Genomic DNA, 18703 nt, shown 5'->3' with positions numbered 1-18703 from the left:
AAGTCGTTGGTTTCTACATAAGTTGACAACCATCAAAAACTAGTGGTAAAACCAGCTAGTAGCTACCTTTTGATGATACTGATTGAAAATTACTTCTCATTTCAACACAATGGCAGTATCCTCTGTAGAGAAGCCAAATCTAGAGACTTGATTTTCTACTTCACCTGCAATTTGCTAAAACATCACTGAGTGTTGCTGTAGGAAGCCTGTTTCAATCTTGAGTCACAGCTTCTTGACCTTAGTGCTGCCATCTGCTCGAGGACAGCCTTAAGCCAGAACAGTATCAGAATACGTCTTGTTCATGGAAGTCAACCTCCAGAACCAAGAAAAAGGGCTGTAGAAATGAGGCTAAGGGAAACTTTTTCTCAGAGATTAGTTAAGAATGAAAATAATATTCCAGTTATTTGAGTTTTGCAAATGGGAAAACAGAGTCAGTGTAATAGAACATATGCAATCACAAAATAATTGTGTCACATGCATAAGAAGAAAAGAAATATTAATGTGTCACAGAAAGAGACTCAAAGGACACATTCATAATCCAGTAGTGGTTGCCATGCTATTTCAGAGGATAAAATCTTGTACTGCTGTTACAGTGCAAATTAGCTGACTATAGCCATCACTTTCCTCTGGTGTATGCCTCTGGGTATAAAAAGCCAACAACCTTCAGCTTCATCTTCAGCACTGTGTGAGCTGAAAATACATTACAGATTGAATAAGCTGACATGGTGAATGTGTGTCACTGATCTCTGTAATTATGAAAGCAAAAGGTAAAAAAAAATGAGATTTGTAACTGCAAATCTTGTATACAGTTCAGCCTGCATGAGGAACCTTGTGGATTTGTATTAGTAACAGCTTTATTGTTTTATACTGAAATAAAAATATTCAAATATTTTTTCATTCTCAAGAGCCAGCAAAAGAAAAACGTTTATGATTTTGTAAATTAAGCTCGAGCCTGAAATCTAGTTTTCCTCCTTGGTTTGTTTTCAGGTCAAAGCTAGGTGATGTTAAGATCATTTATCCTCAAAATCTTGAGTGGAAAAAGTGAACTAAACTGAGAAACAGACATTTCAGCAGCTCGTGTGCTTAGCCTAATCTCTTAGTAGTTTTCACGTTCATATAATCAGGCAGAGTTTTATTACTATCACCACCTTAATGTTAACGTAGGTGCTCAACAGGAGTCTCCTTTTCTCCTTTCTCCTGTGATAAGGAGAGTATTTACCTGGCTGGAGTAACAATTGCGGCAGTACTTGTATTACTCTGATCATACCGGAAAAAGTGGTCGTGCTTGGTTGAACAGACAAGGTCTCATACCTTTCTACTCAGCAATGACTTTTTGTTCTAATCAAAGAACATCCCTAAGCTGTTCCTGAATTCCAGTTAAGATTAAGAGGGCAAAGATCTCCACGTGTATAGGAGGCTATTTGTACAACCGTGTACTCTGTATTGTAATTGAGTGCATTATCTGCACTTAAAATCTAAGCTTAGAAAAAGTATAATTTGTATCATGTTTCAAAAATAAATAAGCAGTACAGCTGTAGTTAGCTTACTGCTGGAAAGAGTACTGTGTCATACACCCATTCTCTCTGAACACTCAAAGCTCAGATATCCCTGTATAGCAAGGGAAATTAGTTTTGGACCATATCCTTCTACTGGCATTTGATCCGCACTGACAGATTTCAGTCATACTAAAGATGAGTTGGGTAGGATCAGTAATATGGATTGAACTGGTAAGCATGAATACTGACAACAACAACAAAAATCTGTCTTCCTTCAGATACTCTGCAACTAACCTTGCACCTTGGTTTTATTGTAAAGCAAAAATAATCCTATCCTCAGAGGAAAATAGATTTTGAGTAATTAATATTAATAGAGCACATAGTTTTGGAAGAAAGATCTTTTAAAAGTGCAGAGCATTATTAACATGATTTATATCCACTTTTTTAATGCCAAGCTCCTTATTTCTTTCTATCATTCCTCAGTTACTATTGGCCATTTTTGAAAAGAATTAGAAATATTCCCTTCTATATGACGCAAGACTAAAAATGAGTAACAAGATGACAGATATTAAATGCGAAGAAAAACAACTTTCTAAAATTCACTCTAATTCCTAGAATTTTAACATCGGAATCTTTTTAAAAAATTAGGAAAGAAATCAAACTACAGGTAGCAAAACAGCATACAGATAGATCAATATTCCTGGAGTACAAAGGTGTACTTATGAAAAAGATCAAATAATACATACTGTCCTATGACTGACTATTGAAGCACCACAGCATGTGTTAACAATTTGCATACAGTATATTGAAGGCATTTTTGTAACACAGAAAAAATACTTTCCAATATTTATTTTGAGATAACTTGCAAACTAACTGTGCCAAAATACTTACCTTGCTCCTGTTTGGTGGAATGCTATAGACTGCATTTTTTTCTTTTGGCAAATGGGAAAACACATCATCAGAAGAATAAAATCTCTTTTGTTCAAGCGGTGGATAACTTTTTCTCTTAGAAAGCAACTGATGCAACTTTTCAGATTTATTGCTTTCTAAAGAATCTTTAACAACTCTGCCATAAGTTTTGTTTAACCCTGTTTCTTTGTGCTGTTTGCCTAAAAGGTGGATGGCAGAATCCAAGCTAGCAGCTTTTCCATAACAAAGACCACTTGCTCTCTTCTGAAATGCTAATTCTCTTGTGTTGTATTCATCTGAATATTTCCTCTTCCAAGTATAGCTCCTCTCTGAACTCCTCTTGTCTTGTTCATTTAACCGTGCCTCTGTTTCAGCAGACTTGGTGAGCCTTTGCTTATCACCGGGAAAACTGTCCTGACAGCGAGAATCACTGTTGGTTTCACTCAGTAAAACTTCTGCTTTAACAAGATCAGCCAACAGGTCTGTACTCCTGGGCAGAGTGTTACCATCCACCGTTACGCTCTGGGGGAAGGAACAAGCCAATTCCATACTCTTTGGGAGAACTTCAATGTTTTCTGAAATTCCCACTTCATATTGGCTTTTTTCTTCATTTTCTTTAGCTGGTAAGGAATCTGGTCTCTCGTCAGCTGATTTCTTTCTTGATTTTCTTCTGAAATATTTTCTTCCAGGGGAATGTTTAGCTGGACTTAAGGGAGCTTTGGCAGGATCTAAACACTGTTCTTCCTTTTCAGCCCTTACGCATCCACAGACGTTCCCCATTTGGCTTTCAGGAACTCACAGTCACACAGCCTCATTCATTTCGGTATATTTACATACACTTAAATCCTCCTCAGAAAGTTAAGAACTGCAGTTTGCACCGTAATTCCTTCCAGACTTCCCTTCCATCCTCCTCAGTACGTAGCCATTTTGCTTATGAGAAATGCACACGCAATAAATGTTGTGGCAGGGTGCCCAGGCAGGGCCTGTGTCTGATTAGACACTGTGGCTTATTTCTGGCCACCAATCCTCTTAAATAAACATCACCGCAGCAGCATTAGGCTGGAAGGCTGATGGCCTTTCACAGAGATGACATAGCACTTATGAGCAATAGAAAAATCTTGCATACATTTAAACTTCCTGTTTCCTTCGGTAACTCAAGCAAGATAAAGTAGAAAAATATGCAGTAACCTTTGAAACTATTAGCTCCAGTCCAAATCCGAAAGCAAGCACTACAGCAAATATCTAGAGTGATTTAGTTAGCAAATTACTTTTTCACTGCCTATGCTTTTAGCATGTATCCAATGATCCATAGAAAGGAAGATTAAAATGAATGATCAGAGATTGCTTTGGCAGTGTGTTGTACGCAGAATTTTCATAGCAGCTTATATGATTTTTACTGGTTTGTCAGCTATAAATAACCTGCTGCTTCACGACTATCATACAAGTTCAGAACAGTGGTGCTGTGTACTCAGGGCTGGAACACTGCAGCAGATTTAAAACTTCTGGCAGAGAAAGGTGAGGCTAAAAGAGTCTGTCTAGAATACTGTCTGGAAAAAAAGCAGCTTTTATGCCTTCAATATGCTCAAATTAAACTCTTCTGATGTTTTTAAAATCAAGCTTTTTTCTTCTCTCATACTGCTTTTCTATAAACATGCCTGCGTCACTCTAAAAATAATAGCCAAGAAATAAGCAACACACTTACGAAAGCTAGATAGAAACAATTGACAAACTAAAATGAAAGCACATGTAACCACCAACATAGTTTGGAAAAATAGCTTCTGCTTCTTTTTTTTTTTTTTTTTTTTTTTTTTTTTTTGTTACCAATACACAAAATCTACTAATAGCAACAGCAGGGCTAGATGTGTATGGTTTCTCACAAAGAACTGCCAAGTAACTTGCTAAGCATCATCAGGCATTGTCATTGTGCTTTCCTAGTTTATTTTAAAAGGATCTGCAGTAAAGAAACGTTATATCCCAGGGTAAAGTTTCATCAAAACATGCTACAACTTTTTCACTGATGGGATCCAGAATGAAAAAAAAAAAGCACTGTCTGCATACAAATAATTTCCAAGAAGAGAGACGTGCATTTCTAATTATTGTTAAAGCACTGGGGTAAAATTTGCTCAGAGCATTTTATACTGTAATACTAATGGACTAGAAAGCTGTTACAGAATAAGGCTTACAGGATAATCTGCTAGAGTGGAAGCTACACATTGACAAAGTAGATGTTATGACTGCATTCTTTTTTGTGGCCTTGATTTGTATTTGCACTTGTGATTTACTTAACATAAAGGTGCGGCTGTGACATTTGCTCCCTTTACTCACAGTAAAAGCTGTACTCTGGTCAGCTTGGAAAATTGCCTTCCTGCCCCGGCCCGGATTTCAAACTGATTTCAGACCCCATGGGACTGAGTTTAGCCCTGATTTGGTCCTCCTTAACTAACAGAAAAGTATATCAAAAAAATCAAAATATAATTCATGTGAAGGGAGTCGTGTTTGTACAAACAAATGGCTTTTATGCAAAATATATGAAAATATATATATACCTCTCTTTCTCCTCTATCATCAGAAGATTCAAGACTTTGCTCTGAAAAAGACCAAGACTGACTTCATTTCACACAGATAATGTTTCTTGTATAATAATGATAAATGTATTGTAAATAATGATAAGTGTATTGTAAAAATGTAACAGAAAATCAGACATCTGTGAAGTGCAACTAAAAATGGTGGCAGCAAAAACACCAAAGTCACTTTGGAAACACTGGTTAAAGGTTCACTACTTGTAACAATCTTGGCTTACTGCTGCATATTCCAGGTCATTATAGATGAAAGCAGCTGGTGTATCTGCAGTAGAATTAGGTAGGAATAAATGCATTCCATTCCAAATACATCTGTACAGACTGTAGTTCTATTTGCACATCTCCCAGGAAAAGGCAAAAAACATGTATTTTTTTATACAATTTAGCAACACTTACCAGTTGTACCTGAGTGAGAAGGCTATCAGCTCTCTTAATTCTATTATTCCTTGCATTTTGTGAACTAAAAAGTAACTTTATGATCCCTCATTTACATCCCTGAACCAAAGAAAAGATCAAGTACAAAAAGAACTGACAAACTGCATTTACGTCAGGCATCATTTTTTGATTATGGTTTTAATTTATGAAAAATCATATTCAGTGTTCAGAGAATACGACAAGCAGAAGTGCAAATATCTGAAGACAAAACGACTACTTGTAGTTACAGACATTCTATAAAGTCATAACTTTGGTCTCAGCAGTAAAGAGACAGAAAAAATAGGGTTGTTAAATTGGAGACTTGGAAAAGAGAAACTGAAATTTCTTCTTAAACCTGTCTGCTACAGCAAATAGATACAACGTTCAGGTGTAGTAGGATGCTGACTGTGACAGGGGCTTTGTCGCACACATCTGATTAGACCCAAATGGATGTTTAACCTTGGCTGAAGTCAAAGATTCAGATGAGCAAAGGTGTTAAAAATACTGTCTTGTTGGTTTGCTGGCTTTTTTGTTTTGCTTTGGTTTACTGTCTTGCTTTTATTAAAAAAACACCCAAAGATCTCCACACATACTCACCAATGCCAGAAGTCTTAAAGGGAGATTACTAAGACTTTTTCTGGCACATAAACCCTTAAGAAGTATAACATGAATAAAGGATTAGACCAACACCTGTCTGCAATTTGATCTGTCTTAGAGGCTACTTAATCACAAACAAGAGGTGAACATTAAGACATGACAAACAAACATCAAGACATGAAACAGCTCATGAAGATTTATGTGTTTTGCTTGCATTTAAACCACAGATTTCTGTAACTAATCAAATGTGGGACTGCGAAAAGTTCTTAACATTGAACAAATCAATCACATTAAAGTAGCAAAGCTGTTGAAAATTTGCATTTCATAGTATCCAAAAAGCTGAGGCCAGTCGTCCTTGATCACTTTTACATTCTACCATTCATTTAATATAGCTAGCAAATGTACAGGAAAATTTATTCTACCCTGCCAAACAGCCTCACATCTTTCATCCCGGAGTAACATAGTGAAAAGTCTGAAAAGTCTACTAGGAATGCACTTCTGCTAGTTTCAAATCTAAGCTTTTTTTTTTTTTTTTTTTCTTCCCCTAAATACAACACAGTAAAAGCAGTGGAGCATTTAACATAAACGGTGGGTGTCAAAACACCATACCAGATAACCAGAAAGCATAGCATTGCACAGCCCAAAGGTCACACAAAGAATGACAGAAAGGCAAACATAAACCATAAACCAAAAAGAAAGTGAAAATTTAAACAGCAAAGGATAGAGAACAAACCAAGAAGTGAAGGTAACCCAGCACAAGCAAAAGGTTATGTTCAGAACTGTTTGAGCTGTACAACCCAACACTGCTAAAAATGTGAAAGAGCTGTTCAGCTTCCAGGTACCACTGCGATACCAGAAGTCATACCCTGAACAGCAGATCTGTCAGGAGAGAGGTTTTATATCCAATGAGATGATTCTTAACCAAGTGAAAGAGGAATTTGTTCCTTGGTGGTTTTATGAGATTAAACAGAATCGACTGGATGAGCTAACTACTAACTCTTATCCTGCTACAGATAGCCCGCAATCCTTAGGTATAAAGTCTAAATATGATTCTGCAATGAGTTTTAATGCCTCTCATCTTTGTTGATTAGATGAATCCCAGAAATTCCCAGGACTCTATGCTCATTTTCTTGCTGAGATTTAGTAATTTTCCTAAAATGCCAAAGAGGTTCTGGAAGAGAAAACTGGGAGATCAGCTCAGGAATAAAACATAGGAAAAATGTAGTATAGCAAATACTGAATGATAAGTCTGCCACTGGGAATCACAGTTCCCGAGAGGAATCCAGTTTATCCTCCAACCACTGACAGTCAGAGATTAAACACTTGGCTATGTGGCTTCACCTTTAAACCTTTGAGAAGATCAGACCTGAAACTGGTCTGGCTACTTTCAAGTGGAGGCAGATTAAACTTCAGTCCTTGGGATCCAAGACCCACATGCAGGACAAGGCCTGGAGGTCAGCTTCAACTGCTTCTGGTAGACAAGAAATACGTGGCTGCAAGGGAAGGCCAGACTCAGATCTCAATTTCTAGTCCTGTGATGGCAATGTGAAAAATAGGCAGCATCTCTTATACGGTGACTGTTATCACACAGTTAATACCAGAGTAACTGAAACAGAGGAAGATGCAGAATTCTAGAATATTCCATCATTCCTCTGCTTTGGAATAGGAAACAACCTTTCGCCTGTCTCCTCCTCTGGCCACATTCCGGACCTCACTTGAAGGGGGGAATTTTGCTTGAAGGGTCACATGGAAACAACAGTGAAATAAATATTTGCTGGCTGACATGAGAAATGTTAAGAGGTAACACATGCCCTAGAGAGGCCTGAGAGATAGAGCACAACTCCTCCAAGTGGGAGCTGGGTGGCATGATAATGTCTGGACAAAAACACTACCGAGTGGAACCTTAAAAAGTAGCCTTCTGGCCTCACAGCATAGAGTCGGGTAAAGTGGAAGAAAAAGCATTTCACAGGAATTACTGAATTGCAGAATGATGATGAAACAGTAATAAAAATAAATAAATAAATCTACTGAGTTGTGACTTGTAAGTTCCAAGTTTTTTAAAGGCCTTAAATTTTGGATGCTCAAATGTTAAAGTTTCAGTATTTTCTTAGTTTTGTTTTTAAACAATGACAGGTTACTCTGAAAAAAAAAAAAAAGTGAAATTGAAGATGTTTTCAGTGGTTTGAAAAGAAATGATCATTGATTTTCACAGAAATTACCCTACTAAAAATATAGTAACTTTCTGAGGCACAAAAATCTGGACCTTTATGTATAGCTGCTCATCTCCAGTGTCACCAATGAAAAGGCACTGGGTGTTGAAGAAGACATCCATTCAAATATTAATTTGAATATATATACACATAGGATAGAATTATAAACCATACTGTAATCATAGAATTGTGGAATAATTTGGGTTGGAAGGGACACCTCCCTCTAGACCAAGCTGCTCAAAGCTCCATCCAGCCTGGCCTTGAATGCCTCCAGGGAGGGGCATCCACAACCTCACTGGGCAACCCATTTCACAACTTTACCACTCTCACAGTAAATAATTTCTTCCTAATATCTAGGCTAAATCTACCCTCTTCCAGTTTAAAGCCATTTCCTTTGTCTTGTCGCTACCGGCCCTTTTAAAAGGTCCCTCCCTGCTTTCCTGTAGGCCCCCTTCGGATACTGGAAAGGCCACTGTAAGGTTTCCCGGGAGTCCTCTCTTTTCCACACTTAAGAGCCCCAGCTCTCTCAGTCTGTCCTCACAGGAGAGGCATTCCACCCCTTGGATCATTTCTGTGGCTCTCCTCTTGGTGTGCTCCACATCCCTCCTGTACTGAGGACTCCGCATCTGGACACAGTACTCCAGGTGAGGTCCCACCAGCGCAGAGTAGAGGGACAGGATCACCTCCCTTGACCTGCTGACCTTGTTTACTTTAATGCAGTCCATGATATGGTTGGCTTTCCAGGCTGCAAGGGTGGCCCAGATGATATGACGCATCATTTGAGATCACAGTAAGAGTCTACGACAGGCAACTGAATTGTTCTGTAAGTGCAGAACCTAGGATAAGCCATGTGAATTGATCCACCATGCTCCACTCACTGTACTAAACCTCCAGATCTCAAATCTGCTTTTAAACATGTTTATTGCCATTTTAGATGCAGTTTCTCTTGTCCAATCTCAGACTATTCCCAAATGACAGTGGGTTTTTTTATAAAACCTATGTCATCTTTTTAATACTTATGTGGGCGTCTCATAAATCTAGAACATGAACAGATGTTTATGTTTAGTCAGATGGAGCGAGCCTTTAGAAGCTGGCTAGTTGAATGACTCCAGGCTACATCAACTGTATAGACTAAACCAGATTATCAGATTATAGCAATAATTTAGACACAGTTCATATGGACATGCACCTGGATTTGGTGTCTTAACTTCAAATTGAATCTCAGCACAACTGTCCCAACTTATATACAGAATTATTCCATACATAAGCACTTATTGTCATGACACTTCATCTCTATTAGCAAGTCAGATTTTTTCCTCATTCAAAATCTGTGAAGATTAGAAAATACATGGGGTTTAACTAAACACATTCCTAGGCATTTCCTTATGTATTCTGAACCTGCATCTATCATATGAGGCATCAGTGACAACAAAGTACCAGATTCTTCAAAAGAAGTGCTGTGCAGGCAAATGCCAAGGTTGAACAGATTAGCACAGAGCATTTATAATGGTAGGAATCCCTTCTGCACACAGGGTGGATTCTGCAGCCATTAATATTGAAGAGATAGAAAATAATTCACCAAAAAATCCTTCTATTCAGTTACTTCATATGTATTAGAGTGGTTTAATATTCAGTCTAAATACTTCTACTCATTTTTAAAAATGTTTAAGCAGATTTTTTTAACAAATTATTTTCAAAAAAAATGAAAGCTGACAGATTTATGAGATCTGATTTACACTGGTAGAGATTTACATGGCAGTTACTGGAGTTCAGGATGAAGTGAAGTAAGTGTTTCAGCTACAATTTAAATGTTCCTATGTACTTCATTCACAAGGAGCTGGCTACCTTACAGTGGAAAATCCTTGTAACACCAGCTCACCTAAATGAGTCATTTTATGTTTCTCTCTTTCTCTCTATTTATTTATTTTTTTACAGGTAGAAATTATATTTATGTTAGCTTTCTTCACATTTTATAACCACTCAAAATTGTACCAGATGTCCTGTGCTCTGGATAGGAAGAAAAGCTAAAAAAAATCATCTTGCAAAAGTCTATTCATGAGGTTCAGAAATATAAAACATATATTAATTACAAGTTTAATTACTGCTATCTGCTTCTATCAAAGTAACAATCTTTATTTCTTAAAACACAACAATATTCATTGTCTGTTCTGTCTGCTCAAATATGCTTAAGCCCAGCCTTCTTTCTCCATATAACTGTGTGGAAGCAAAGATTGGGATGACAGAGAAGGAAGCTGAGGGAGCTTCAGAGCCTCACCAATGGCAAGAAGTTTGTGGGTTCTCCTTGATCAAGAGCACTGGCTGTGGCTGGGTTGCCCAATCTGGTTAGACCATAGCAACATGGGCTCTATTTGGGTCTTTTGTTCCTCCTTACAATTCACAAGAATGCAAACAATGCCCTAGGAGCTTTTTTAAAAAATGAAAAAGTTGTTTTTTTTCCAGTTATAAATCCACTGGAGGATATTCTTAAGTGAACTGTGCTTTTTTGTATAATCTTCTAATTTTCCAGTCATTTCAAATGCCCCCACAACACCGACTCTGGCTAACAATGCTGCAGTCAGTAAATGGGAATTATCTGTCATCTGAATTACATCATCTGCAGCCACAGTCATTGTGAAGGCCTCATTTTGAGGAGCAATTTAACACCACACACTGTAAGGCTGCATTATACTGTACACAATCAGTGTACAGTGTACCACAATCAGAGTGCCACCTAGTGTGACCCCACATTACCATCATGTCTATTGTACTGAAAACAAATGTTGAAGTGTTACCAACTGCTCAAAACTGCTTAAAGTAGTGCTTACTACAATACTCTTATCAGCAGAGAAATTCAGTTTTAGAACGAAGCAAGACTTAACTCTTTAAAATTTATTTTAATATTCAACAAAAGAAGTCTTTAGAATAAATCAAGGCCTATTTATCCAAGTGCTAAAGGAACACAACCATTGCCTTTAATAACATTCAAAAACCAAGCAATTTTCAAAAATTTAAAGACAAGATTGGATAACAAACTACACCTTCAGATTTAGCTTACATAATCAGAAAACAGTTATTACAACCTTCAAATACACGTTAGAGACATAATGCAGACTTGTACAGGATGTCTTGAGATCCAAAGTTGACCCATTCATCACAAATGTGTGTAGGAATCTGAACAAAAACAAATTGCCAAGTAAAACTAGGCTTACCTGAAAGTGCAAAATTATGGTCCATATCAACCCCAAAGTCAACTTGGGATTTCCATCTGTTATGTCATCATTCCTAATGTTAACCAGTTTCACCTGTCACGTGGGAAGAAAACACACACAGAATTGAAATAAATATGCCAAAAAATACATAGTGCACTACAGAAGCGTGACTATAAATGAAGCGTTACCCACTTCCTGATCCTAATACATTATTTTCCCAAAAGCTGGAAGGAATAAAATTCTAGCTGCCTGTAGTCTGCCAGGAATCGCCCTCTCCCACCCACACTGACTTGAGGAGATTCCTCAGCTGTCACTGCAATGACAAATCTGCTCCCTGTGCCAAATACCCTTCATCTCAGCCTGTGTCAAAGGAGGAAAGTATGATAGATAGGGAGAGGATAACAAGAACACGCCGATCTATAACTACAGTGTATCAGACTCAAGGCAATGCTTAAATTCAGGAAGCTACCACTGGCTTTCTCCACACTCTCCTGTATCAAAGATAAAGCGACAGGAGAATTGGCCTGTTTAAATACAACAAGCTGGTTTGATAAGAGCAAAAATTTGCTATCAAATTCAAACAAATGACATCATAATGACCAAGATTATTATCACCTCTGCTGTTTTATTCATTCAGAATGTGGTGAACATGAAAAAAGTATGGTTGAAACAAAGTCTGATGTTTTTTCCACTCCAATAAATTCACCTTTAGAGTACACATAGAAATTCTACTTTGTTATAATTTATGCTTCCATTTTTTTCTGTCTTATCTATCCAATTAGCCTAGCAATTAATAATTATTCAGATAAAATATATTTTATGCTTATGCTAGTAAAGTTACATGCATATGCTTTTCTACATATACCCTGTTATCAACACAAAACAGTCACAGGCATTCCATTCTTGCTCTGCAGATATCATCTTACCTATTAGGAAAAAACAAACAAACAAACAAACAAACAAACAAACAAACAAAACACCACAAAAAACTCCACTATTCTCTCTGGAAGAAAAAAAAAGTATATTTCTCTGTTCAAAAAAGAAATGGAAGACAATCAAATGTTTTCCTCCCACTGCATTATGAAAGCTATTTGTATCTGGCAAAGCTTGACATGATAGTCAAATATGCTTGCTTTTTTTTTTTTCCTTCCTTTTTTTTTTTTTTTTTATGTTCACCCAGGTCAAACTCTTGTATATAGGATCTCTCTACCTTGACTAACAATAAAGTATTGCATCTGAAAGTTATACAGCCATCTTGAGCAACTTACCTCCTAAACAGAGAGAAATAACAAGAGTACCATGCCTCCTTAACTCTACCTTTCCTTCTTGAGTTGAACCCCAGGTCTCTGAAAAAGTCCCTTTGCGCTCAAAACTTTTCCTAATCCTCACTCCAGGCTAGGATGCCCTACAAGAGGGAGGTAGGGCTGCAACTTCCATACAAGAACACCATCACCACACAAATATTTTGTAAGGTAGCGTATAGCCACATTCATGAAGGTGCAAGGCTGAAGAAAGCACAAAAATTCTCAGATTGCAATTGACACCTGCATGATGGAGAGCCGCTGCTCCCAAGGTCATCTGCAATTTGTAAACATGAAGATGATCTGACTCTACATGCCCTGTTGCTGTAAGGTCTGTCATGCAGAAATAAGGCATGGTGCAGCACAAATCCAGAGGCCTTCCTGCCTGAAAATGCCATTGTAATTGTCATTTCAAGTAGCCACTCATGTTTACTTAGCGGCAAGAACTCTAAATTTCTAGGAGAAAGTTAAAAGTGGAAATAAACTCATTCCACAACAGTGGAAAACCACCCAGAAGTGCAGTTTTTAAGTGTTTGACTTAAAGGTGAAATTAAACCTGAACCTTCCACAGCCCAGATGAATTCTGACACTCTAAGGCACAAATTTGGGTTTTGCCAGGAGCAAGGCTTGAGAAGATTTTCCTAAAACAAATATAATGAAAACAAGTAATCCCCATACAATTACAATTTCCTTAAATCTCTATTTTTCACTAAAAATAGTTTTGTGGCAAAAAAACAGCATAACAGCTGGTGTTCGGACAGCTTGGAAGATTTTTAAATCTGCTATAAGTAGTTCCCGAGGATCTTCCCCATAATTTTCTCCTCTTTAACATTCTATGCCACATGAATCGTGTTGCTGTTACTGCTCAGAAAAGGTTGGTGTAAGGTTACATCTGCCAAAACCCTCTTCATCATGTCAAGCACGAGCTGAATCTGTACACCAGCAGATGTTATACAAGATGTACAAAAGACAAAGCAGGACTTTTTTTTTTAATTATTTATTAGCTCCTGGTTATGCAATTTTTGTTAACATTTCTTATTAAAAATTTCACCGTACCTGGCGCTTTTTCAAATAGTCAAGTGCAATTTGGACGTTCTGGAGTCTGTGAAAACGCATCCGACCTTTTTCTCGGGGCTAAAATTGGAAAACAACAATTGTGAGATTTCCTTGTCAGACAAAAGAACAGTCTGATTTTTAAAATACCATGTAAAATATTCTAAGCTCCACACTTTTTACAAAGCCAATACTCAATGCCTTTGGTGGAAAAGTGTGCTTTAACAGTTTTTATATTTTTTGAAGAGTAAGTATATTTTTTTAATACAATTGGTGGAAAGAGAAATCAGTGTCCCAAACTGCAACTTTGATCCATGCTGGCAGATGGCTGTTTCACTGCAAAGTACTACTTAGTCTGAGAGGGCTAAAAAAGGCCCTGCATGATCCTAGCTACAGAAATCAGATTGCAATATATTATTACAAAAGATTTACAGTCTATTAAGCAAAGAAAAATAGAAGTAATGTCATGGGCTTTTATGTAGTTCTGGTAAACTCTCTGACAGAAAGCTTACCTCTGTACACAATGTTATGACTTTAACGCTGTTTATTTATTTATGATTTGACTGCATTATCATTATAACAGCAATACATCTTTATTTTAAAACATCTAATAGCGATAATATTTTCCTCCAAAAATATACAATACAAAATATACAGCCCTAGAGTGCAAATTTAATTCTCGACTTGAGCTAAACACTATAAAGCATGGAAAAAAAAGCTAGTGACTTTCCTCAAATCAAAATCATCCAAGCAAGAATCTGTGAAATGAGCAGTGTGTTAATGGAAGCACGGCAGAACTGCATGCAGTTAGTGTAAAATCACCAAGAAGAAGAATCACACAGAAAAAGAATACTTTACTTAGCTGTCAGAGATCAACAATGGGTTAAATTTTTATCATTATCACAATGTCCAAATCCTTTATGTTCTTCTTCCTTATTTCAGATTTTTCACAAACTTTCACGCAATAAACTGAAGCATACTATAACTGCTAGGGCTCAGCCATGAATATGAGTTATTTCCTCTGACACCATGAAATACAAACATATGCCAAAGCCTTTCTCGGTCCACATTTTTTTTCCCCTGTGGAGTATCAGATGCTTTCCAAAGCAAAACATGGGAAAATGGAGTTGAATAAGAAGCATAAATTGAAACACAAAGAACTTGAATTTCCATTATAGAACCTTCGCTTTAGCTCCTTCTTTTTCACGCTGAGAGCTCAGGATCAATCCCTGCAGCCCTCGCTACTGAAAAACTTCAATGGATGGAACGAAGGATTGCAGATCTGGAACTTCATTTTCCAAAACAAAGAGAGTGAAATAAATCAAAACTATCACAAAATAAAGGTAGAGGATCTCAGAGGGGAAATATTTTATTTTCAGTGTATAGCTAAAATGCAGCATTTTGAGTAATGTTATGCTTCCAGGAAAAAGCAGACATATTCAACTGAAATCACAACTGTAGCACAACACACATGGAGCCAAGAACTTAATTGGGCCCTATGACAACAAGCTGCTTTAGCAAACACTAATAATGCAGGTTCTACAAAAGCATGGAGCAGCTTCTTTGGCTAGCAAGCACTCAGCATTTTACGTTTTGTTGGTAGATATTTCCCTTCTGGATGGTTAAAGTACAGCAAAAGGATAATTCAGCATCAGTTGCCAGAAAGATAAACAATCCACACGTTTGGTAGCCAAAGCACCACACAGAGTTGCCATGTAACCTCCACTTTGACCATCTGCTTTGAAAAAATAACTAATACATTTGATACTTTCTGAGAAATAGATCTGCACTTCTAAATTACCTTATGTCAAAATATTATCTAATATTAATGCCAAATACACTGTGGGTGAGGTAAACAAGTGCTTCTAATTTAGTAAAATTAATTTTTTGCAAATTATTTACCAAGGAAAGCCTTCAAGTCTTTGTCTGAATTACTTTCATATTGGAAATACTGATTGTAAGTAAAAAAATATTGGTTTAACAGAATTATTAATTACCTAATTGAAAAAAAAAAAAAACAAAAAACAACCAGATAAAAATAAAGGATTGTCTTGTGACGTATTGATAACGTCCACTACACATTTGCATCCTAGCTTTATACAGTTTAGCAAAAGTAAAATTTTAAATAATCTTAAACCTTTACATCTTAGCTGCTCGTAAAAAAAGGCCAAATAATTTCTCTTTACCATTTCTACTTTATGAGCATAACCTGATTTACCATACGAGTTCTTTGTACTTTCTGTGGAATTACTGCAGGACACCAAACTAAGAATTGACTGACTGTAGGAGATACCACACTTCAAACACTACGTTAGTACAGTTATGGGGGTCGGCACCTACCCCCTTATCCTCATCCTCCACATCCTCATGCTGTTCATACGCGCATGCTTCTGTTGAACTCACCAACCGTAAGGTCTTCAAAAAATCTCGCTCTCTTGGCTAATGAATGTAACAGACAGGAGACAGGACAGCAAAGACACAAGACAGAGCACAAATGAAAAGAAGAGCATGAAAAGAAGAACATAATGAAGAGAACAAATACCAAGCAAAGAAAGTAATGCTCACAAAGAAAGGAAATGACATCTGAAGAGTGTGTTAGACAATTGCAGGGACATTTTACCCTTGCTATTTGTAAGTTGCTCCCTTTAATGGGAAGGGATATTAAGCGTCCAATACACGTTAAAAGAAAAATTATAAACAAAAGATAAGAACAGAAATATTAGTGCAATACCCTAAGAAAGGTAGTCTCACTGATCGCAAGAAATGAAGAAAAAAGAGAGCACTCCCCCACAGAATTCATGGTGGAATATCTTACCAATAGAAAAATAACTTGTGTCTTTGGTATCAAGTCACGCATTTATTGAAAATACCAGATATCTCCAGCAGTCAACATCCAAAGAGTTCACAGAGTAAATGTATATATAACAAACTGAAACCACTGCATTCTGATTTAAAAGCTTACCAGGGTGTCTCCAGAAAGGACTTCTAAAAGTGAGATCAAGTTATGTCCATCTCTTAGGTCTTCATAGAGGTCATTCACATGTTTTCGAACCTGCACAAATAAATGCAAAAGTAAAATTTAAGATTTCATTTTATACCATACAAGTCAGTCATATTAACACAGTTATCTTGTAAGAGTCATGTCCACATATACCTGAATATGAAAGGAAAACAGTATGAAGTTACATGCAATGAATGCATAAAACAACCAAAACCCAGTATCTGACAGTTTAAACAATACCAGACAGCCACGTATTTTGAAATAAATCATGATCACTTACAGATGGTGCTAGCTAGACTCAGTAACTGTGAGAAAAATACACAGAGCAAAATCTTGCCTTGACATGTGTATTACCTTCAGTACGCAAGTTCACTGTTGTCAAACCAAAAGTCAACAAACATTTCTGGTCTTAAGCATAATACTAATCAAGCCATATACACTAGCCACGTCCGTTAATTAACAATGTTTCCAGGTATCTAAGTACCAGCAGCTCACACATCCACCTCATAGATCATTTCAAAGAAATAAGATGTTTGGTTGATCTGCAGAAGTCAAGAGCCCTCTCCATCAGTTCCAGAGGTCAACTGATAATACTGATGGCACTGCAGCTGGATCCTCAGCTCCAGTGCTCCTTGCAGACAGGCAGCCCTTGCCATCCAACCTCATTTGACAAAAACTGGTTGAGAAGGACTGGTTTGCCTCCCAGGATCTCCTGGCAGATCCTGGGAAGCTAACCATGGGCAACAGAAGTGATGAAAAGAGAAACAACTGAAAACTTTAATTTTTCCAATGGGCATAACAAAGCCAAAGACATCTCTCATAGGCCAACTTCTTGTTTCTTAGTGTTAGCTTAGCTAGCTCAAATGTAACCTTCTCTGGAACTTCTAACAATTTCAGTCAACTGCTGATTGAAAGAAAACAAAGGATCCAATTTCTCAGAATCAGAGATATTTGACACTGTCATCCAGAGCAGAGGTTGAGGGCTTTTTGGCTGCAATTTCATGTTGATTCCCTGAGACTCCCATTAAGGCACCTGATTAGAAACTTCGTAAGTTTCCAGATGATAAAACATGACATCAGAATTTTTTTCTAAAGTTATCACCTCTGTAAGAAACAAGCTGTACTTCCAATACAAGAGACAATCCCCCTGACTGTCAACATTTCTCTGTGTATGATGAGGGAAGCAGGAATCGGTCCAGATCTTTGGCCTTACGCAATATCTCTGTTTATCTGAGTTGCAGGCAGATTTCTAGATCCATCCTGTTGGATAAATCACTGTCTTAATACTGGTGATTAGATCAATAAATGTTTTTAATTCAGGTTTTCTTACTCCAACTTCTAAACATGAAATTATCCTGAAACCTGTTTTTGCAAAGACCATCATCTTAACTGGGAATAACATGAGAGCATATTCACGTTTGTGTTGAAGACTAGCCAGAACAAGTCATGTAGAAGACCGTTCCATAAGGAATTAAAATTGATAATATTTTCCAAAACATTTATACAGACTTTGCGTAAGCAACCAAGTTACATACATAACGTCACTCAAGTAGACATAGATGGTTTTACACACTCACGCACATATAAAAAATAATTTAATTTTAATCCCAACTGTGATTAAAAATCCAGCATGCAATTAATTTAAAAAACTGCCAAGGGAAAAATTCTTTGGGAAGATTGAGGTGTTGTTAAGCTAAACCAAGAAACAGATGTTCCCCTAGTATATGTGTGGTGGAAACAAATGGAAGCCTCAAAGATATCATTAAAACCCCTGATACCAGATATGATTACACTAAATGCTGAAACAATGAAAAGCTCCAGGGTCTTTACTTTCTAACCCACGGTGTCTCTATTTGTTTTTTTTTCCTTTTTTTTCTAGAAGACATATTCCAAACTGAGTGCTAAACACTTTCCCACAAAAACAGGCAAGTTTT

At 37.1% G+C, this 18703-nt stretch overlaps 1 protein-coding gene across 30 annotated transcripts in view; it reads right to left on the bottom strand.

Moving 5' to 3' along the window:
• The window catches only part of DST (dystonin), a 297979-nt gene that overhangs the window by 166602 nt on the left and 112674 nt on the right, over positions 1-18703 (bottom strand). For 22 of the 30 annotated variants that reach the window (XM_085217868.1, XM_085217869.1, XM_085217848.1 and 19 more), the window contains 4 exons: positions 16731-16820; positions 16109-16207; positions 13772-13849; positions 11415-11507 (listed from right to left, as the gene is read on the bottom strand). In XM_085217868.1, the coding sequence (XP_085073994.1) occupies positions 11415-11507; positions 13772-13849; positions 16109-16207; positions 16731-16820 (360 nt within the window). Of the gene's footprint in view, positions 1-2387; positions 3383-11414; positions 11508-13771; positions 13850-16108; positions 16208-16730; positions 16821-18703 lie in introns of those variants that run through there. The other 8 variants (XM_085217858.1, XM_085217872.1, XM_085217878.1 and 5 more) reach the window with 3 other exon arrangements.

This window comes from Meleagris gallopavo, chromosome 2 (genome assembly GCF_905368555.1).
Source record: "Meleagris gallopavo chromosome 2, MGAL_WU_HG_1.1, whole genome shotgun sequence".
NCBI lineage: Eukaryota > Metazoa > Chordata > Aves > Galliformes > Phasianidae > Meleagris > Meleagris gallopavo.
Note: the sequence above shows the minus strand (reverse complement) of the source record. Positions and strands in the feature narration are given on the sequence as shown.